Source organism: Choristoneura fumiferana, chromosome 26 (genome assembly GCF_025370935.1).
Source record: "Choristoneura fumiferana chromosome 26, NRCan_CFum_1, whole genome shotgun sequence".
Taxonomy (NCBI): domain Eukaryota; kingdom Metazoa; phylum Arthropoda; class Insecta; order Lepidoptera; family Tortricidae; genus Choristoneura; species Choristoneura fumiferana.
The window spans coordinates 5,475,346-5,499,201 of NC_133497.1; the positions used below are offsets into that span (position 1 = coordinate 5,475,346).

General features: G+C 37.6%; 1 protein-coding gene across 1 annotated transcript in view; it reads left to right on the top strand.

Moving 5' to 3' along the window:
- Positions 1–23,856, top strand: part of Chi (LIM domain-binding protein 2 Chi) — a 64,639-nt gene that overhangs the window by 29,377 nt on the left and 11,406 nt on the right. The window contains 1 exon segment of the mRNA XM_074108204.1: positions 23,653–23,728. Coding sequence (XP_073964305.1) covers positions 23,653–23,728 — 76 coding nt within the window.

The following is a 23,856-nucleotide window of genomic DNA, read 5'->3' on the forward strand; positions in this document are numbered from 1 at the left end:
AAGCTATCCGATCGATCAGTTTTTTTCTATGCCATTATTACAAATACTTCCCTACTGCGTGCCTAGACGAAATCTTTATAAAATAAAAGTTAATTTTTTGCCAACTGAAAAATATAATTAATAAAATTAACTAATCAATTAATTAAACAAGTGTGGCCATACCGAAAAAAACTTAAAGCAAACTTCATAGTACCACTTCAACCAAAGACGCGGCAAAAATCGCAAAATTATCCGACGTATAAAATAAAATCGTTCGCGTGTGTGCGCGTCGCTGTCTGTGTGCTATAAACCGTGTCTGTGTGAGTGCACAAATAAATGTAGGTGAGCGGTACGTATATATTTTGTGAAGCGCGGTACAATGAGGAGGTGAAGCGTTAATTGATTTCTAATTATTGGTAATTGAATTTTATGATGTTGGTATTTATGAATTTATGAAGTAATTAATCTGTTCAGTAAAAATATAGCGTTGGGCGATAGCAGGTTAGATTTTGATCACGTATAGGTAGTAGCACAACATTTTTTTTTTCATGTTTTTGACGTAATTTATTTACGTGTACTTATGCGCCGTGCTTTTCTTGATTTCCGTAAACTTTGGCAGACGGCCCAGTTAAATAAAATATTTTTTTTTTTTTTAGTCTAAATACATTTATTTTTAAAGGTGAAATTATAAAATTTACAGACTTGACGAGTGAAATTGGCGTGACACATGAGAGAGACATGATAAACTCACTTTTTTAATCCTCTTTTGTAAACCTTTACACTTTTTTACTGTGCATAATAATTAATTGGTTTTCATTTTTGATTGTCTTTTAAACAGTAAGTAACAGAAATTTTAACAGTAGAACCGAAATCACGCAATAATAAAATAAAATGAAATAACGTTTCAATAATATCGCAGGTATGTAAAAAATAATTTACCTGATTTAATTAACAACTAAATTAACTTAATATGAATGACAAACATTTCACTCTTGATCTTACAATAGGTACCTACGCTGGTGCTCCTGCAGCAGCGTACGCATGGAGCAGCAGCACACCATGCAGCAAGAAACTCATTTACCGACCACGGGTTTCATGACAAGCACATTAAGGTCGAGGGTTTTATTTGGGGGGTTATATTATTTTTGTATTTTTTATTTCAATTCCAATTTTTTTTTACTTTTACAGTCATCCCGTAAAACCCATACCGAAAATACAAACTGAAATATAGATGCATACAAAAACCAGAAAAATAAGACCAGCGCTGGGAATCGCACCCAGGTCCTCGGCATTCCATGCCACGTGCTATTCCACTACACCACCACTGGACAGTGATACAGACACGCATTTCTCCTATGCACGCCATATCTCAGCTTGTTTGTTTTCTTATTATTGTTGGTCTTATTTTTCTGGTTTTTCTATGCATCTATATTTCAGTTTGTATTTTCGATATGCGTTTTACGGGATGACCGTAAAAGTAACAAAAAATTTTGGAATTGAAATAAAAAATACAAAATGATAAAAAAAAACAATCTTAATTCAAACGGACCTCTCGACCTAACGCCATCTAGCGATATTTTGCCTGTCAAAAAACTCATTAATCAAAATTTTCAATCATACACGAAAAAAATCTAAGTCTTTTCTCCTCGACAGTACTCGCCCACCCTGAGTACAACCTCTCTATATCTACCCATACCTACGCTATGTATCCCCGGTACCGCTGCGCCCGGCGTATCTTGACCCGCGTAGCCCCCCGCGCTTGTACCACGCGCCAGCAATAAAGGGGCTCTTGGTCGCATCTCAGAGCTCAAGTAAGACCGGTCGCTGTGTACATAAGTAAAGACTATATGGAGTGAGACGGTTGCTCGAGTGTCGTCTGCCGTGCTCCCCGATCAAAATGATTCCAAATTCAAAATGGAATTTTGTATTTTTTTAATTTTCGTTCTAGTTTGTGGTTTTGGCGACAAAGGTTAGCTGCCTGCCATACGTAGTTGTATTGAACACTATTAAACATAATAATAATATTTGAAGTTCCAATTTCAATTTTTTTGCACATGTTGACGGTGAATACTGCATTCAAATAATGTTGATACTTGAAAGTTAATACAAATTCAGTTTAATGCAAAACGTTTCCGTTTATTCAATCAAGTCAAGTAGTTTTTTATGTTGATTTTAAATTTATCTTATAGATATAGATTAGAAATTAGAATAGAAGTTTTTGTAGGAAGTTTAATGATTTTTAATACCTACATGATTTTTTATTTCTAAAAACTGATAAAATTCATGCAGATTTTGGTAAAGAAAGTGTAATGGATGAAAAATATTACCAGAGGTCATCTTCATCTCTTTAAAAAGCTATCAACGCCTCGCGCTTAGGTTCTTATACACCTGCTGTCGCTTAGCAGCACTGCATATATTATTAAGTTTTAACGTGGAAAGTTAAACATCCTGAGATATTCCTATCCCAAGAGGCGCCTACTAAAAACTGGCATTGCAACCCCTCTAGTGTTACAAATGTCAAATAGATAGCGCGCGTGATTACTTACCATCAAGCGACCCGCTTGCTCGTTTACCTCAAATTGATACCTTAGGCTATATCGTCAGAGGCACTCGGAATTACTATCACTTATTTCTGTCACGCGGTAAAAGACGACGATAGAAAGTAGAAAGAGATGATGAATGCAGTACCCTAGTGTAAGTTTTCGGTTACAAAATACGTCTCGATCGCGTTCGCGTAAAATCTCAAGTTGTATGGAAACACGAACATCGCAAACGTTCCACTAGAGGCGCTGTTCGTGTTTCCATACACATTGAGATTTTAACGCGAACGCGATCGAGACGTATTTTGTAACCGAAAACTAACACTAAGGGCACAGTGCGCTTTTCTCAGGGCTCTCAGGGCTTTTTTCAGTCAATCGGTGATGAGGTTAGAAAGACATGTTGAATGTTCAATTCCGTTCATAAGTTTCAACGTATCATAATCATACTTACCTATATACATACATATGTGTATATGTGATGTGTGTGTGTGTGTGTAATAAATATAACCTAACAAACAAAAAGTTGGAAACCCCCGAGTGTCACTTCAAAGTTCAATATCTCAAAAATGGATGAACCGATTTTGATAAAACATGTCTAAGAACCATCGCTAGAGTACCTGCTTTCAAATAAAAACCGTATTCAAATCCACCCGTTTAAGAGCTACGGTGCCACAGACAGAAGACAGACACACATAGCAGTCAAACTTATAACACCCCTCTTTTTGCGTCGGGGGTTAAAATAAAAATAGCACATTCATAGCAGAAAAATAAATAATTGCGCCGCCAAATCTACAATATTCTATTTTATACACGCCACGATCTAATTAGAATGGGAACAGCCCAATTAAATATTCTCGAGCCAGACAATTAGACGTCCGTGAGCGCTCAGTTCACATGTCTCGAATATCATCTGGGCCTATATACGTCATACAGGGTCTTCTCAGAATGGTAGAGCTTGGACCGTAGTTACTGCGCTGGCCCAGGGCGATTGGGGACTTCACACACACCCCCGACGCAAAAGGAAGGGTTGTTATAAGTTTGACCGCTATGTGTGTCTGTCTGTGGCACCGTAGCTCTTAAACGAGTCAACCGATTTTAGTGCGATTATTTTATTTGAAAGCAGCTTTTTTAGCGACGGTTCTTATCTTACACATGTTTTATCAAATCGGTTCAGCCGTTTTTGAGATATTGAACTTTGAAGTGACTATTTCGGATTTCCTTTTGAAAACTTTTTGTTGGTTAGATTCTTCATAAGTGTGTGTGTGCTTGTTTATTATATTATACTATTCGCTATGTTTTCCTTCGCCGTAAAGATCGTGGTAGTTTCAAGTGTCTGGGCCTCCTCTCAGAATGAGAGGGCTTGAGCTGTTGTTCCGACGTGGGCTCAGTGCGAATTGGAAACTCCACTCACCATTTAATTGCTACGCACGTTTGTGCAAGTTTCCTCGCCATGTTTTCCTTCACCGCAAAGCTCGTGGTACTTAAATGTTCAAAAAAGTAAGGATGCGAGCCCGGGTTTAAACACACGATACTCTGCTTCTGCTTGAGAGTCCGTAGATCAAACCACTACCACAAAGTAGATTTAGGTTTATTCGAAGAAGCAATGTAAAGCAAAATCCTTGATATTTATTGTTTGTAGTGACAGACGACGTCAGTTGGGTTCTAGGATGGCGTACATTGATAGCAGTATTTAATTTGTATGAAAAAAGAAAAATTCAAAGACTCCATTATTATATTGAATATAATGACTCGGATAACTCACGTCTTAAATCGAGTTTAGTTCGACATGTTTCGGGCTAATCCGTAGCCCTTCGTCTTCGGAGCAACGCGACTCAGCGGCTGCTGCAACACGCGCACTGCGCATATGAGTGAGTCTCACGGTAGTTTCATGTTCAAGACTCCATTATTTTTAAAAGTCGCTGAACTAATGTTGTTCAGTTTGACGAGGACGATCTATGTTTTAATTTTTTACTCGTATTACAGGCCACACCCGGTATAGGGCACTACGGCTTGAAGCTTTCAAGTGTAATCCTAATTTATTTATTTATTTTCGGAGAACCAACAACTAAATCCGGTGAAACTCAGAGGCCAGCCCAGGCTCCAACCCACGACTCTCTGCTGTTGCCTATTATTTGCTGCACTTTTTTTTTATAATAAATGCGATAAAAATCGGACTTATTTTTATAACTGTGTGTAACTGTCCAATAGGGCAATTTTGTCAAGGTTGACTAAATTATCTGTCGAGATTTTTTTTAACAAATTTTGGGGGCACTCACAATAACAACAAAAATTGTTCTTTGCCGCACTTCTGAGGTTTTTTTTTATTTATTGATGACGAGGACATTAGCCAAAGACACTAATTAGGTTATAACATCAATGACACGACTGACAGTTTATCGTTCACAATGGTTCTATAAACAGTGTTTACTCGCACTCAGAGTCGTCAGTTAACAGTCAGTGACAGGAGTGTCGACGCAACCATCCGTCTTCGTCACGCGTACAATATTGGGTACGCATGAACATCTTTATCGATTTCGTGAGAAAATTTTCCCATCATTCGGGATGCAAAATTTCATCCAAATCCGTGCAGCCGTTAAAGCGATTGAATAACATACAAACGAAACAAGAAACTTGCAAACATTCTCAATTTTAACAAGAATGGTACATGTATCTTAGACTTAGTGATTTTGAGATATGAAAGCGAAGAAAGAAAAAACATTTAAGGCCCATAAAAAAATACATATTAGTGAGAAGGCACATGCTCAGTTCTGTGGCATAAGGCTCAGGCTCAGCATGAGCGGTGAGGACTATGCTTCACCAGTTCACCACGCTGGGCACAGGCCTCCCCTCAGAATGTGATGGCTCGGGCAGTAATTCCCACGCGGGCCCAGCTTTACGGGGAAGGAAAACATGGTGAGGAAACCTGCACAAACCTTCGAAGCAATTCAATGGTGTGTGTGAAGTTCCCAATCCGCACACTGCTTTACAAGGTAATTAATTAAGAAACTTAATATGAGAACGTCCTACAGTGGGTCAGAATCAAATGCTTCGATAGTCAACTCAGTCCTTGATATCCCGTGGGAATTTATACATCATCGTTTTCTAAGAGGCCCAATGGCTACAAAAACCTTCGCCAACAAGGAACCACGATTAAACTCGCCGCAAATCAAATAATTGCGGTTAGCCTAGCTATATCTATATATTTATAGCTAAATCGAGGGGGCGCGCACGTGGCTTGGCCACCCTTAGTGTTGTTACACCATCGATATTATTATCGGTGGCATATCGATATGTAGGACATACTTACTATATTATTTGGAAATATGACTCCATCGATTATTTCTAGGCTTGCTTGCAGGTGGGATACGGATGCCTTAGCATAATTTAAGACCTGTAACTAACCCTATTCCCGCAAATAAATTTTAAAAAAGATGCTATCGATTATTCTGTGAATGTAACAAACACAATATTTATTGACATAAAAAACACACTACATCAGAACAAAAACACAGTAAAAACACTAACTGTAACTTGGGAGTTGGGAATCTTTAAAAACGAATCAATCATTCTCTCAATGGGCTGGCAACGCACTTGTGATCCTAACTTCGTGTTGCGAGTATCTATGGGCGGCGGTGATTGCTTCACATAAAGTGACCTGCACTGCATGCTCGTTTTCCCCCTCCTTTATATATTGATAAGTTGATTACCGTTGTTCAGTTCGGTAGCTTTGTCGTGCGTTGAGGTGATGTGCACTTAGAGTAGCTAAGCAAACGACAAAACGAAACGAAAGATTTCTGTCAACTCATCTCGATGTCCTACTAATTAATGTAAAAGTTTGTGTGAATGTGTGTACTTACGTCTGTATGTGTGTGTGTGTTTGTTATTTATTGCACTCTGTAATACTACATATTGGTTACTTTTATCCCGATGTTCCTATGAGATTCACGTCAAATCTTGATATCTTGAACGCTAATTCTAGAGAGATTAAATCGTGTAGTTACGGTTGTTCGTCATTGTCACACAACGTTAATAAAGACCACGATATAATATTTGAGAATTTGTATGGTAATTCACAAAATCCCGGAAAATCAATTCCACTGTCAAGTGTAATTGTTTACGCGAGTTCAGACACAAATAAAGGCAAGTAAATTATACAGTGTGCGGCCCCAAACCGGGGATAATATTAAAATAAAAACAGAGGCTATATAGATCACCGGTAATTGGATCATCATAGTCCCACTTAACTATGTCGCACAAATGTAGCTGTCTCGCACCTGTGATGGCGGAAGAGCGAGATAAAATTGATGTTGTCATAGATCAGACTAGTTATCGCGCGCTGTTCCCTCGGATATGTGTATTTTTCCGGGATAAAAAGTAGTGTCACTCTCGGGCCCATAAACTATCTCTATGCCAAAATCACATCGATCCGTCGCTTCATTTCGACGTGAAAGACGGACAAACATACAAACACACACACTTTCGCATTTATAATATTAGTGTGGATTTATTCTAATGTTAGCGATCTTCACAGTCAGCCGCAAAGTTATCGATAGTTTAGACATCACTAGCCACCCTCTTGCTGCTATGCGCTCCTGGTAACCTTCCAACGATGATAGACTTGTAACCAACTGCGTAACCTAGGGGGATTATGTGTTTGACCGACTTAAACCTGTGTTCTGGGTCGTTTACGCGATTCCATTGCGAGTACATCCCACGATGTTGTTTACGTAAAATAATAATTTGGTCCGCCTTCTCCATCCCGTGGGAATTTCAAAAAGTCCCGTCTTTATGCACTTATTATGATCCTCAGGCTCAGGGAACATGTCAAGCCAAGCTTGTCATTTAGGCTCTACGGGTTATCAGGTCAGTCTGTCAGTCATTTTATAAGAAAACAAAATATGTCATAAGTACAGCTACAAATAGTCATATCAACCAGTAGCATGTTACCAGGATCACGTTATGTTAATAAAGTCTATTTTTAACCCCCGACGCAAAAAGAGGGGTGTTATAAGTTTGACCGCTATTTTTTTATCTAAGCGTCGTCGGTGTCGGGGGACCGCTAAGGTAAATACTTTAAAAATACAACATGTACTTTAGTTTCCTGTTAACCTTAGCGGTCCCCCGACACCGACGACGCTTAGATAAAAAAATATTACTAGGTAAGTACTTATACTAAATTAACTTAGGCTAATTTTGCGGGAAATCAGCATAGTCCCCGCGGGATAGTGATAAACGAACTCTTCGCAGATGAAGTCGCGGGCAACAGCTAGGTAGTGCATAATTATTTTTTACTTTTTAGTTGTCTTTTTTGGCGGCGTTTTTTTTCGGGCGTTTTTTATTTTTGCTGGCGTTTTTAGAGTACACTTTTATAGAATTAAAGCGAAGTGGAGACATGTAGAATCACCTTTCGCCAACTAGAAAAATCGGCCAAGGTGCTAGTAGGAGCGTACCTATACCTACCGAGTTCCGTTCATCTCTAAATTTCATATAATATTTTTAATTTAGTCGAAATTATAGGAAAAAACCGGCTAAATGCGAGTCGGACGTGTGCACCGAAAATCCCGTACAAATTAACACTAAAACGGGCGTATCTTTAAATCTCCAGTGTTAGCAGAGCCCTGCTTCTACGAAAAATATACGAAATCTGAGATCATTTTTAAGAGACACGTAATCAAGTGACACAAGGCTCCGGTTATACCCTTCAGGTACGGAACCCTAAAAAAGGATGTTAACCGTGATTGATTACCACAGTGCTTGCAAGTGCATCGAAATATTAGGAGCTCATCAAATCGTGGTCTAAATCCCGACGAAAATTTCCAAGCATGACAACAACGTTATACAACAAATTCGTTTGATAACAGTCATTGTTTTATTGATCAATAAGTATAAAGTAAGATTAATATGGACTTAAAACTTCACCACTTTACGAGCTATTCAATCTTAATTAAGTAGGTTTTTACATACTTTGATATGTTTTTTCTTTAATTTATGTCAAACTAGATTTTACTGCGGCTTCGACGCTGACAGTTGAATTGAAATTCGGGATTTTACCAAATACTTATGGGAATTCCGAAAAATTGCATCGTGGTTTTAATCGACCTTGCATTAAAAACAGCCGAGCAAAATTGTATGACCCTAAGCCACGCCATTCGTAGAATTGGAAGGATTTACCGAGGCCTTAAAAACAAGTTAACAGTTGTAAAACTCATTATTGTACAAAAAGGAAATACAGATTAATTAAAAACTGAAAAGTACAAAGGCGGAATTAACCTGAAGGGGTATCCGCTAGTCCTTTGAGTGGTGGAGAGGAGCAATCAATTAGCAAACGACAAATAGAGAGATAATAAGTAATCAAAAACATTTGAATATATCCTACCTAAATATACATACATATATAAATAAATATACTCGTATATATTAAACTTCATTATACCCATAAGTAAATATAAAATAAATAAATAAATACACAGCGAAAGAGAGAGAGAGTTGTTGAGACCCTTGATCCGTGGGGTCCTAGCGCTCTGAAACTTTAAAAATAAATATCGAAGAGGTTATAGAGGGAGGGAGTGAGGGAGGTAGATGTCACAGGGGACCGAAGAGCTGGCAGCTTCCTCGGACAAAGAATTAGCCTAGCAATTCAAAGAGGGAACGCATCTAGCATCTTCGGAACCTAGCCTAAGGGGTCTATTAAATAATTTGTTTTAGTTTTCATTATTATTATTTTTATGTATGTTAAGTTTAGGTACTAATATTTGAAATTAACTTTATTGAAAGTTGTATATTACAAATCACTGTAATTATAGTCAAATTTGTTTTTTTACTGTTCAAAGGAAAAGAAAAAATAAAAAGTAAAAGTTTAGGTTAGTTTTATTTTAATTGATATGAAGGTATTCTTTTCTTTTCAATGTAAATAAAAAAAATACGCAACATATACACAACTTAATTAAAGTTTATCTTATTAGTTTTTATCAAACTACACTTTGCGCGCAACTATAATCAGCTAAAAATAGTTTTTTGGAGATTTTTCTGTGCGTGTTTAAAAAGCTGAAAGCATCAAAACTGCTTCAGCGCGCATCAGCCACGATTTACAAAATGCAGCGTAGACAAAAGCATCGCGCTTGTTTCGCTGACCGTGCGCGAAGCAGAAATTTTGTCACAGTATTTATTTAAAAGTAAATGAGAAAAAAATGTAGCTGTAGCAGAAATTTAAGTTAAAATTAGATGTAAAAGATCGTATAGCATATTTTTTTTTAGTTTCATAGCCTTTTTCTTCCTTTGGTGAGTTGAAGCAGTCTTAATTATTTCCTAGTTTTCTTAATCCTATATAATTAGTGAATAATTTTGGAAAAAATATGTACCTACCTATTGCCTATTTTTTCTATTTTCAAAATAAAAAACAATATTTTTCTTAGTAAACTAACTAAGACGTTTTATTTAACTCTGTTGCATTGACATAAGAATAATTTATTTCACGTATTTATTTGCGTTTGACGCATTGATCTATGGTTGTTGTGAAAACTTCGGGCAGTCGGGTAAACACTTGCCTTAAAACCACACACTGCACAGACTCTAAACTCAAACAAGCGACCGAATTTAAAAACATTTTATTATTAATACCTCGAGTTGTCACTCCACGAGATACTAGGACCCATTGATTTTTCATTTGCATGAAAGCTGAGAGGTCTGTACGATTCCAGGCAAGTGCGAGCGAAAGGGAGCATTTATTAATGGGGAGAGAATAAAATCTGCAATCGCAACCCCAAATTCTGTGGTAACTTTTTTTGTTGATGTCAAGTTGCTGCTGCCTGGACATAGATGGCGCTATTTTCAATTTAACGATCAAATAAAATAAATGTGAAATAACTACTTTTGCCTTGTTCCAAAACTTCCAAAGCTTAAACTTTACTGAAATGGCAATATTACTTGTGAGGCAAACATCAAAAAGCGTTGTCTATTATAAGAAGTCGAAAAAAAAGTTGTTATTTTGAACAAAAGTCGGTTCACTAGTCAACACGCGGACATAGACAGGTAATTGTTAAACGTGAATGTGCGCAACCTAAGCAAGTGTGCGGTCATGCTAGATACTATGCTTAAAGTATTTTGATACTTATAAAATAACCAATGACAGCGTATTTAACAGTATATTAATATTATAATGATATTTTGTATAAAAACTAATCGATACCCGCTTTGCACGCGTAAACCGTAAGATCTGTGAGAAATTGAAATTCCGGGATATGAAACCACGAATCGTTAAAAAATGTTATAGAGAGATATATGAGAATATCCGAATTATTCTGAATGAAAAGTAGCTTATGTGTTTTTCTAGAGGTCCAGCTATCAAGGTACCAAATATCATCCAAATCTGTCCAGCAGGGCTACTACGAAACTAAGTTCGTGTTGTGCGGTCCCTCTGACACTTATACTATTTAATACGAGAGCGAGAGGGACGGTACGATACGAAGTTTCGAGTTAATCTAGGACATGTACAAATCTGTACAGAATCATCAACTCAGATATTGTCCCACTGCTAAGCACTAGTGGCCTCTCAGAATCTTTAACTTACATTATAATATATCAGTGTAATGAAAAATGGTATTGGAATGGAGAATGGAAAAACTTCCAAAAAGTAAAGTAGTATCTTTTTTATAATATTCTTACTAGAGATAGCTTTGAAGTGATTAAGCTGCTTACCTTGAAATTTTTTCATGTACCTCTGTTTTCTGCACTGCTTAAATTATATATTGTGATGTACAATTAAGTCATTGTATCTGTAAAAAACATTATTTTTGCGATTTAATTTTTAAACAATAAGATACAATATCAAAACTAGAAACTGAGACATGGATGCACAGAAAAACCAGAAAAAGAGACCAGCGGTAAGTAGCTTAGGGAAAAAAAGCAACCTGAGATATGTGTGCATAGGAGAAATTCGTGTCTAAACGCCTGTCCAGCGGTGGTGTAGTGGTTATAGCACGCAGCACGGATTGCTGAGGACCTGGGTTCGATTCCCAGCGCTGGTCTCTTTTTCTGGTTTTTCTGTGCATCCATGTCTCAGTTTGTATTTTCGACATGGTTTCACGGGATACCCGTAAAAGTAACGAATTTGGAGTTGAAATAAAAAAATACTAAAAGACTCCAAAAAAACAATCATAATAAGATAATGTACTCGTATCATTGCATGAAATAATCTAGGTCACAGTACATTGTTACTCCGACAAGGGTTAGAAGGAACTTCACAATCCTAAGCATAATCCAGTCTGAAACATTGTTTGGGTTAAGCACAAAACAAACTTTCGCTTCTTTCTTTTTTCTCTGTAACAGCTACTGTCAAAACGTGACGCAAATGGTGGCCTGGTCGAGACACGTGACCGAACCTCTTAACTCGAACTCACTGGGTTGTTCCAAAATGAGTATATTTAATAAAAAAATGTTTTTAGGTGGAATATTAGGGAAAAATACTTTTTTGTAGCATTACAAAAGCAGTCGAGAGCTTAAACATATATCCAGCCATAGCGTCAAAGATGTGTATACATCAACCTTATCGTTTGTGGCGTGGCGTAAAGGTCTATAGAATATATTTTTATAATTTTTGACGTCTTGATAACGTTTTTTTTTATCCTAAGCCAATTTTGAATGTAGTTTATCAAGAGGTGTATTTTCGAAGATGCTATATAGTTTTTATATTTTAAGTTAAAATTAAATCTTATTAGCAGCTTGTTTGAGATATTTCGTTTTACAGAGGTTAGGTTACCTTTAGAAACATCGGTAAAAAATATGATTTTATAGTAAACACACGACATTGATCACATCACCCTCTGCCTCTGATATAAAACAATCGTCTTGAGATGATCTTTATACGTTTTTATTACATTTAAAAAAAAAACATTAATGAACTAACTTTTAGTCAAACAATAAATAACATCAAATTGAGAAGTATGAATTTTGGAAAAAACTTTTTCAATCCATTATGATCCTACAAAACATCGAAACTTCCAAAAACTGATTCATTTTCTTAGTTATTAGGTAATTTGTGTACTTATTGAAATCGAGAGTAGTCTTACTCAGCCGTCTCCATAACATTGTTATTGATTATAAAGAAGGGCGGAATTTTTAGTTATAACGATTAAGATTTGGTTATGGATGTCCGTCCATGGATGGCGGTGATTGCTTTCCATCAGATGACTCGCCTGCTCGTTTTCTCCCTATCATGAAAAAAAATCCTTGTTTCCTCATGCAGGACTGCGTACCTCGGCCATTTATGGGAGGTCTACACTTAGAATGGATTATTTATTTCATCTTTTACCTATTCGTATACAAATCGTTTTAAAACTAAACTTCGATATTTTAAAATCTTTAAATCAAAGGTTTTGTTGCTCTGAAGATGAGCTCTGGTTGAGTTCGAAAAGTGTCAGTGTAGTATGGTGGTGGTGATAGATGGGTTTGTGTAGTGTGTGTGTTCTTACAGTGTGGAGGTGGAGGAACTGCATGAACACACATTTCTTGCATAAAAGTAGCTATCATAAGGTCGCGGGTTCGCAATGTAATTGTTTCATTGATTTGGACCTCCGCAATGATTCAAAAAATACTCCAAAGATTATGTTTTTTTTTTAGATTAACAAATGTTTCCATATAATAGCCATTGTTTAAAAGTACCATATATGAAAATTACACGTGGATTACATTTGGAATCAAAAATTTTCGATATCTGCTGAAATTTTCCGGAATGATTTAAAAATATCTTATGCTATGCTTATGTAAATAAAGTATGGTCAGTTCTCAAACATACTCGAAAGTATCTACTTTTCTATGTATTTGGAGACTTGACTTATGTTGGGGAACCAACCGTCTGTTCTATTTACACGTGCCGATGTCTGATTACTAGTGAATTATGACAGAATACAAAGCATTGATTCGCTGCGAAAATAAAGTTGAATTCTGTCTAATACTTAACAGGCCAATATACAATACAATACAATAAACATATATTGCCAACTCATATAAGTAGTATTATAAACGCAGGTATATAGATTTTCATACGTGAGCAATATAGGCGGCCATATCTCTTCAGAGCGATCTCTTCCAGGCAACCTTTACAATAGATAAAAGTAAGGAATAAAATATAGTGGAAATATTTATAGTATTCCAGTACTGCACGACTTTCAAAACTCCCGGTTCAGGCGCAGTGTTATTTTAATTTTAAATATGTGACCAAGTCGTCAACAACACATAAACAACATAAATCTGACCAAATACAATACAGCAGCTGTGATACAGATCTTAGCTGCTGCGCTAAAGTCTACTAAGAGGCCCCTTATCATTTAGAAATATCAAAACATATTTAATTTACTAATTTAAAAAAAAAAAACATTTTAAAACAGTACGTCCTTACATAAAAATGTGTACCTGTCCAAAAGATCATAACTACTACATCTAACTATAAACAGTATAGGCACGCACACGCGCGCAGTTTTATTGTCTTCGTACACGACACGTAAACAATGCGCGTCTGTGTGGGTGAGTTCAAAATGCTGGCGCCGCATCATAAGGTGGCAGCTGAGTTTTTTTAAAGAATTCTATTATCAAAAAAAAAAAATGTAAACAAAATTATAAAACTTATTTAAGTTGGGTCTGCATTTGTTGCATAGACGTGTAGCTATCGTAAGGTTGGGTGTACAACAAAGTAATTGTTAATACATAGCTTATTATAGATTATTTTAATAGTTACTTTTTTAATTTGGCTCTGTTTTGTAGGACGATTTCGTGAATGTCGAATTAAATGCGGTTTAAAACAAATCAGCCATTATATTAAAAAAAAATGTGATGACTGAATTTATTTTTGTAATTTACTACGTCAATGTAAACCTGTCAGATGATTATTAATGTCTTTATTTCAAGTAGGTATAGTATTTACAACAGTAATGCTCAAAATGCCTTACGTTTGTAACGCATAACTTCCCTTCTGGCGCTTAACATAGCGGAAAAGCTGTGACGTATGTAACTTAACTTAAATACCTACCCTTCCCCTATAGCTTCTGATCGCTACTGTCAGAATATACACACATGTTTTTTTGATAGACGATAAAAATTAAAGTTTCTAGTTCCATATTTTTTAGAGCATACCTCGTCCCTCGTGAAAAGTAGTATAAAATCTGCTACAAAGATAAGTTCAGGCATACTCCAATTAAAAGTGCTTTTGCGCAGACAGTCCAATATACAAAAAACTTTATCCAAATCAGATCAGTATTTTTTGAGAAATTATTAACATTCATACATACATGCTTACGGGCAGATCAAACGGAGAACTCCTTTTTTGCAGTCAGTTAAAAATAGAGAGGAACAGACATCTAACCAACTCAATACTCTGTAATAATGCAAAATCTTTAATTAAATAATGACCTGGAAAATTCTCAGCTACAGCACTCGCTCTCTATCCCGTGGCCGTAATAATAATAAACTTGTGTTTGTGTGCGTCAGTCAACTGCCCTCGGCTGTGTGAGTGTGCTGCGTTTGCACTTGACTCTGGTGGCGAGTTACTGGAACGAGTTGTACTTATGTAAACTTACTTGACAGTTAACAAAGTACATAGCTAAATAAATAATTATAAGTGTTGGTTGTATTATTTTTGGGCCTGTCATATGCTCTATTAAACAATATAGTATTGAAAAAAAGCTATTATTTCGTCATTATATTAGCTGTTTGCGTAAAATATAAATGTGCAAGAAAAATAAGCTCGACTGCATTTACAAACGTCACAGGCTCAAAGCGTAGCCCAGTGCGAGTTGGCCCAGCGCATAGTCTTATAAAAAAACTAATAAAATAAACACATATCGCGGGACACTTGACACCAATTTACCTAGTCCCAAAATAATCAAAGCTTGTGTTATGGGGACTAAGGATCGAATACATACTTAAATACATATTAAACACCCAAGAATCAAGAACAAACAGTCATATTTTTACAAGTTTTTATTTAGTTTCACCTGACCCATTGTCTCTCTGTCTGTAAGAATCTTGCAAGTTATATTCGACCAACTTTCAGAAGTCGGATTGACTTGAAATTTGGCATACTAATATGTAAATTGCGTGACAATACAATAATCTGGTAGTGCGGCCAGGATCATCCGAGCAGGGTGGAACTCTTCAACGGTTAATGGCATCGATTTGGAATTTGGCATGCAAAGCAAGTAAAGTCGACAAAAAGTACAGTCAGTATAAAAAGTTTGTATTAAAAATGAAATTTTTACCAAAAACTTATTTTCACATAAATATTTGCCCTGACCGGGTATCGAACCCGTGACCTCAAACTTCGTAGCCAGGTTCTCTAACCCAGCCCAAAGGGGTTATCCGGTCGTCGTCGTGACAAACGGACACTATAACGACATAAATAGGGTACCGTTTGTTACTTTTTGGGTATGGAATCCTCAATGGAACAAGTAAATGAGCCATCCATAGTGGGTACAATGCTGCAGGCTGCAGCTGCTAGCCTAGAAAGCCAAGATAACGACGGTGTGTAAAAAAATACTACCCAAATTATAATACTATGGTTTAACTACTATGTATGTTTTAATACTATGTTTTTTATGTTTTTTGCAATGTTGTCGTGTGTACATTAAGGTACGTAACGTACGCATATGTAATTTTGATGTCAGTCAACGAAAACGTATAGACATCAAAGAAGCTTGCACCATAAACCAAATTAAAAAAAAATACTTGCACGTGACACCTAAAGCAGTTCAACTACTAAACCCTTTCAAACGCGCCTCAAACTGATAGCCCCTTATCTCATCTACTACTACGTCAACACGCGCCGTCCTTGTCCCACTAACGGCCCACGCCACTACCGTCCCCCTCGCACGCCGGTATCTCCCACTCATTCACGCAAACTGCATCTGCATAACGCCGTCTTACTTACACGCCGGTAGCGACGTCCTCGTCGCACTAATGAATTGAATTAACGACCTCTCGCTCCCTCTCGATGAGATGATTTCTTATTTGAATATTTGAAAATAGAAATTCGATTTTTGAGTCCTTGCATCGGAACGCTTGTGATGGTATGATTGTAGAAAGTTTTCGGTTTATAAACATTTAATGTAATAGTTACTTTTATTTTAATTACATGAAATACTGAATTTTAAAAAAGGCACTGGAAAAAATAACTTCAAAATAATTTTTCCTCCATTTTTGGGCATGAGCGAATAGTGATGTGAAGTGCGATTAACAATACCGGTTTTTACCGTTGAGTTAATAATAAAATAAAATAATTTTATAATAACAAACATCATAAAATAACTAACTGTTTTTACTTTATTCGTGATGTTTACTGTTTACAGAGATGTGTTAGCGTTAGCACGGCACGTTTTAAACCGTTCAGCGTTATAACGGTTTTTTTTATTTATTTTTTTAACAAAAGTACAAGTTTATCGATATCTATCGGCAACATATTTCACACCTGAAATTAAGACTAGTAAACCGTCCTTGAGTGGCCTTCATTTCGTAGCAGGTGGTGTTAGGCGCGCCGCTTTAAAATATGGCCATTTTAATCCTAATTCACGAAGCGTACAGGTGCCTTCGAATGTCAGTGATATAAATAAATAGTCCGCGTCTCACAACCGTCGAAGCGTCAAACGGGCACTGTTCCCTTTCACTTACTTTCTCTTTAACAATAGCCATGAACATCGTTCAAATACGACGAAATATATTGTTTGACACGTTACAATGTCTTCATATTTATAGACTCAAATCTCGGGAAATAGTGAGTAATGGTGGAAATTACATGGCAATATTGGCAATCCATCATATGAGCGCACGATGCAAACAGACGCACTCGGTTGTCGTACTTGTCGTTTAGTAATGTATTTGTTAGTTATACCTACAAGTGTGTAGAAAATATAATTTTATTTATGCTAGTGTTAGTAAGTAGTGATTTATTTATGATTGGTTCTGCTACAAAGCCAAAATTGCACTTGGCAGCACTTCTTTGGTAGCTATCAGTAGTTATTTGTGAATGAAATTAATTGACATTGTAATACATGCAAGTTCTCTTATTGCAGTAATCAAATGTCTATGTCCTTTATCGCGTGCGCTCTTCTAGTAAATGAAGGAAACTTTTTAAATCAAGTTACTTAGGTAATTTTGATTTTTCAAGACTAAACTTTCTTTTGTAAATAGGGAAGAGATTAAAAAGAGTTTTGAATGTGCAAAAGTTGTCACACTTTTCTAAGTTGATAATATTTATTCGATTTCCTAACTTAGTAGTCAATTAACGTCAAAAATACACTTTGACGTCGTCAAACCAGATTTTCGTCTATTGTAGCCAATCCGAAGTGATTGACCTGCGACAACAACCGGTTTTTACTATTAATCACGCTGACATAATCTAATCGTGTAACATATCCGAACTTGCTGCGGCGAGAGCGCCCGAGCGGCCCCGAGGCGCGCCGAGCGCTTGACAGTTCGTCACTTGTCCGTCACAGCGCGGCACACTTCTCCTATGTATTGAATTACATAGGCGCAGTGTACGCCGTCGCGCCGGTACCAGCGTTCTCTTTTAAAACTATTTACACTGCAGTTTCAAATCGGTCGATCCGAGCCGAACTATCTATAGGTTTTAACTTTTTTCTAGTATCGATTCTCTGGCCATAAACGATAGGCGATATTTTTACGCGCAATCGGCTGTTGGGTGGCGGGCGCGCGGTGCAGCCGCTATGTACACAGCACGGTTTCAGGTCAGGTGTAGCCGTGGCGGTGCCTCAGTCTGCGTCAGGCCTGGAGCCGACTCCTCACGCACGTGCGCCTGTTTACTGCTGCTGGAGTCATTGACACCGCTGACACACATTCGCGTTGACGGACACCGCCAACACGTCCGCGTCTTGCTCAATATTTTTTGCGCGACAGTGTATTGTTTAATTTATCTACGAGCGTGCTTATCATTAAATTTCCGTTTTAATTCGTTGTGTTCACCTCCGCGTTATCATTGTATCAGGTGATAACAGTCTCGGGAACCCGGCTGTGGGATCTTTACTTGATAGTAACAATAGTGGTTCGAGGCTGCGAACTTTTTACTTGTGTTGTGAAGCATCACGTCACTCAGGGCTGTCTGGCTTGATGTCAATAATTTGTCTTATTTGAATGAGTTTTTGCTTATCTTCATTCTTTTACGTGTATTTTAATTTAGGTCTTTAAAATTTGTTCACAATTTACCGGTTTACATTTAACTAAGTATACATTATGAAAGTTCTGCAAAGTTATCGGTTTTTTTTTAATCACTAATTAGATTCAAACGTTTATTGTGCAACTCCCGAGGCATCCAGATGGCCTCATCGCCTGTCACGGGTAATTGGCCACAGACAATACAACAATTAAGCGCGCTTTTTAAATTCCTTTTTTAAATCTGATCCTCGTTTCACGCGTACCATACGCGCGTCACTGTGACGTCCGCTGCGTGCCAAGTGCCATGTCAACGTGTACATCCGAACTGCATAATTAATTGTCAGTTAGCTAAATATCGTAGCAAATTGAAGCAAGAAATTTTCACGGACACGTCTCGTCTGTTATTTATAGACGTTGTTTGATTTGTATACCGCGCCGCGTAGCTTACCTACATAATCTACGGTTGTAGCTCGCGGAATGTATGTACATCTTGCACTATGTAGACCGTATGTACAACGGATATAACAATATCAGCGTCGTTGCCAGTGTGTGCGTGCCAGCGTAATGAGCGTTCTATGTGCTAAGAAACAGTAAAAAGTATGGCGCGAACGCTCGGAGCGGCAACGCCGCGTGCGTTCGGAGGCCTTGCCGCGGTGAAAACAATAGTCTTTTTATTATTTTTGAATAATACATTTATGCATATGCGATAATTAGTTTTCGAACGACACACGATAATAGCTCAATTAACGTTTTAGACCCGACAATTAGTTTTTAAACTTTGTATGATTAAATAGTATTTGAAGTTTGCTGTTTTTATCAAAAAAATATCTAATTTGCATTTGTATACGTACCTATTTATTTTACTAAAACATTAAATCGAAAAGAAACCAATGTTTCAAAAGCATGCCCATACTTCGCCGGTAGTAAAAAACAAACACCTTAATAGAAATAGCCCGTTGTAATAATAAAAAAAATAGTAACCGATGTTGACCTTTCCGAACGCTCCTCGTTCTAGCACGGCCAGCTGACGAGCGGCGTTGCCAGCTCGCGGCCACTCGCGAGTAGCATCTACGAGCTTATCGCCTCTGTTACCTTCAGTTACGGATCACAATCGTGTATCACGGCCAAGTACATAAGGAACTTGTGACGTTTTTTCACGCTACAATGACACTTCCCGGCGCGAAAAATTCGAAATGCTTTTTATCAGTCGCCAGTACGCGTTTGCGTTCGTTGCGTTGTACTCATTTCACCTGTTAACTGATATTACTTTTAAATTTTAGTGTGTCATGATTAGTTTAAAGTGCTGTGTGAAAAGTTGAACTTTATGTGAAATGTGAAAAGGTAACCAACAAACCAAAGTGCCCAAAGCTAGTGTTTATTTATTTATACAAAAATAAAGTTTATTTACAACGTTATTTATTATCAAATAAAATCTATAAATTATTGAAACTATCGCGAATTTGTGTGTGAATTAACCGGTGACACAAAAAAATCATCCACATCACTAGACCGTCACCAACGTGCAATACCAAACCAAACGTCAAAAGTTAGCGCGCTCCGGCCGGTAGATGGCGCGGTGACAAAGTGGCCTACATGCCGGTGGCGCTGGGCTCGCTCGGCGGCGAGGGCGAGTACCGGGAGTACCACCACCTCTCGCCGCACCCCCCGCATCCCCCGCACCCGCACCTCCAGTACCATGAGTACGCGCCGCCGCCGATGTACCATCCTATGCCGGATCCTTACTTCAGGTAAACCTTCTGTGATGCAATGGGCATGGGTGCCTGGTAACTTTCGTTTGAAAAAAGTTTAATCCTACCTTCGGGAACACCTTCTGTTCTGTGTGATTATGGGCGCCTGGTACTTTTTATTTCGTTCAGGATCTAGATAAGCCTGTCCTTGGAGCGTAATTTTGTCATTGATTGCTCTTGGAGTGCGTCTACGTATGGCGTGACTAACGATTTCATCTTTTTTAACGTTGTTCCGGAAAAAAAATAACATTATTGTATATTTTTTTTAAACTTATGAAAACTTATCCACTATTATTAACCATTCTTAAGTAACCTTTACGCGTTAAATTAAATCATGATGTAATTTTGGGATTTCATCCGGATTTTTTTTCGTATTTCCGGAATTTCAATTCAAAGATAAAGATAAAAGATACAAATATTTGTGTTAAAACACGAGTTACATAAAATGCAGCTAGATTATTCGTTTACGAACCCACGGGTAAAGAATAGTATTGTTTGATTAATTTAAATATATCAACCGCAAAAACCGAGTGTAAAACCGGTAACCGGAAAAATCCTCCACATCACTAGTGATAACTTAGGGTCGGAGGATGTCGGTCAGGACGTGCGTACTTGACGCCAGCAGGGCTACTACGAAACTCGAAACTCGAAGTTCGTGTCGTGCAGTCCCTCTCGCTCTCGTATTAAATAAGTAGTATCATGCAATGAATGAACAGAAAAATAGCTCGCCGCTGCCTCTGCAGGGCTACTACGAAACTGGAAACTCGAAGTTCGTATCGTACCGTCCCTCTCACTCTCGTATTAAATAGTATAAGTGTCAGAGGGACCGCACGACACGAACTTCGAGTTTCGAGTTTCGTAGTAGGCCTGCTGTTGGCTGCTGGCACAGAATATATAATAGTACGCTGGCGTTTACTCGGCGGCCTTAAAGGCTAACACGAGGAATTTTTGAGGTGAAACAATAGAAAAGCTTCATTTACCTGTCACTGAGCGAGGACAGGTAAATGATTTACCTACCCATCCTCGCTCCGCTAAGCTGTTTCCACCACAGATGCGCTGAGCGAGGACAGGTAAATGAATCGTTTGTATTGTTTCATGACAAACATTCCTCGCAACACATCCTTGTACATCTGTGGTGGAAACTCAGCCCAACAACTCGAAGCTTCTTTTGGAACTATTCAGCGATTTTTTCAAGCACTTATCATTACGATATTAGCAACATTTGAGCCCATTTCCCACAAACCCATTCAAAATCGTGACCGGTTCAAAAATTTGCAATGGGTAACATGATATAAATAGTCTTAAGATAAACGTCAATTGTAGTTCCGTGCTGCCATCTATTAACAGTTACTGTAACTTTCACAAAACTACGAACGGTACATCACTAATGTTATGTTTTGGTAGTTTGATTAAATATTGAGCAATAAACGGGCAAGTTTGATTCATCTCTTTCTTTCTTTCGTAATTAAAACGAGAAAAAAACATCTCGACTTTACGCGTACGGCAGATACATGTCATTTTTTTTTAAATTGTCACCGTGTTGCCATGGTTAACTAACATACACTCATGCAAATTTATAGCTTCTTGGCAGTAGCAGCCTCTAGACTCTAAGCTACATGGCTGACGGATAGATGGACTAGAGTGTCTGGACATGGGGGAACTAAATATTATTATAAAGTCCTGAGAATAAATGTTCCTTGTAACATTCTGGAACCCTAATGTAATAAGGGTTTTCCGACAGACGAAATATCGCTAGATGGCGTTAGTATCGTGAGATCCGTTCGACATTTCTATGATGCTTGTGATTGGATAAATATCTAAATGAGCCAATCGCACGCAAGACTGAACCGTCAAACGTACGTCAAGTCTCATCCATCATCATATTTATCAGCCTAGTACGTCCACTGTTGGACATAGGCCTCCCTTGTAGACCTCCAGTTGCTTCGGTTGGAAGCGGGCTGCATACACCGTGAACCCGCGGCATTAACCAGCCGTCCGTAAATCATTCGTTCATCTCTTTGGGGGACCCAATACGCTGCGCTGCGCGCGCTTACCAATCCGCGGTCTCCATTCGAAAATTGTAGTCTGCTTACACAACAAATCGAACAATCAATTCAAATCAAGTGAAGACTGCAAGATGCTATTGTTATGGCTTCGTTGGATGCCAATTTCGACTGATCGCGTAAGCAATCGCTATTCGGCGCTAGCAAGTGACACGGAGGAGCTACTACGAAATTTGAAAATCGAAGCTCGTATCATACCGTCCCTCTCACTTTAGTATTAAATAATATTAGCGTCTCAGTAGGTCGGCAAGATACGAAATTCGAATTTTGCACTTCGTTGTGTAGGGCCAGGGAGAGACGAGACGAGCGATTGAAAAGCGATTCGTTTTAGTTTGCTATTTGAGGTGCTTGGTACGTCATTATGGTATACTTTCAATACTCAATACTCAATATTTTATTGCTTTTCCACAATGTATGGTTACATGTGTTACAAAGAGATTATGTGATCATCATGGACCCTGTTGGGCACAGCAATATTTATACAAGAGGGCAGCTTTTATATAATTAATAAATTTTATCTTATAGCCAAATATCACAATCACATTAAACTGACTTACTTTTATGAAATTCTTAGTCAATTAATATTCCATCATGTCCCTTTTATCTATTAGGATTATTTATTAACTACTTTACTATTACTTACTTTACTTTGTTTATTAAACCAAGATACTAAAGTGACGTTTCATGTGTTACCAGTTTTTTTACAACTCATAAATAGTGATGTGCCACAACCGGTAACCACCGAAAAGTTTCGGCAAGTACCTGTACCTATAGAATAGATATACCTGTACCTATAGGCAGAGCAGCAATATTCGTACTATGCTGGTCACATTACTTTTACATTTGACATTTCATACTGTCACTTAAGTATCTTGGTTTAATAAACAGAGGTGAATCGTGATCTGTCAAAGCGTTAAAAAAACTAAGCCCTAATAAAGACAGGGAAATACATAGTAATAGAAAGTTACACGTACAGTTACACGACCCCCATAAACTTTTGCGTTTACCTAGTAGTACTTATACATACCTATCTAAAACTTAACATTTGACACGTATGAAATTTTGGTTACGTTAGAATTAAGTAGATATTTGAATGTAACTATCACAAAGAGCCCTAAAAAACGTGTTTTTTTTTTATTCCACCTGTTTATATATTTTTTTTAATTCCAGGCGGCATGCTCCCTATTTCGGGCAACCAGACTACAGAGTTTACGAACTCAACAAGCGGTTACAGCAAAGGACAGAGGTCAGTAATAGCCATAGGCGATAGCGTGTAGCGTTTTTAGTAATGTATGACGCCCTAAGCTGAGGTCAGTTCAGTAATAGGGAATATTAGGCAAAGTTCTGCGCAGGGGGCGACACTAGCACAAACCG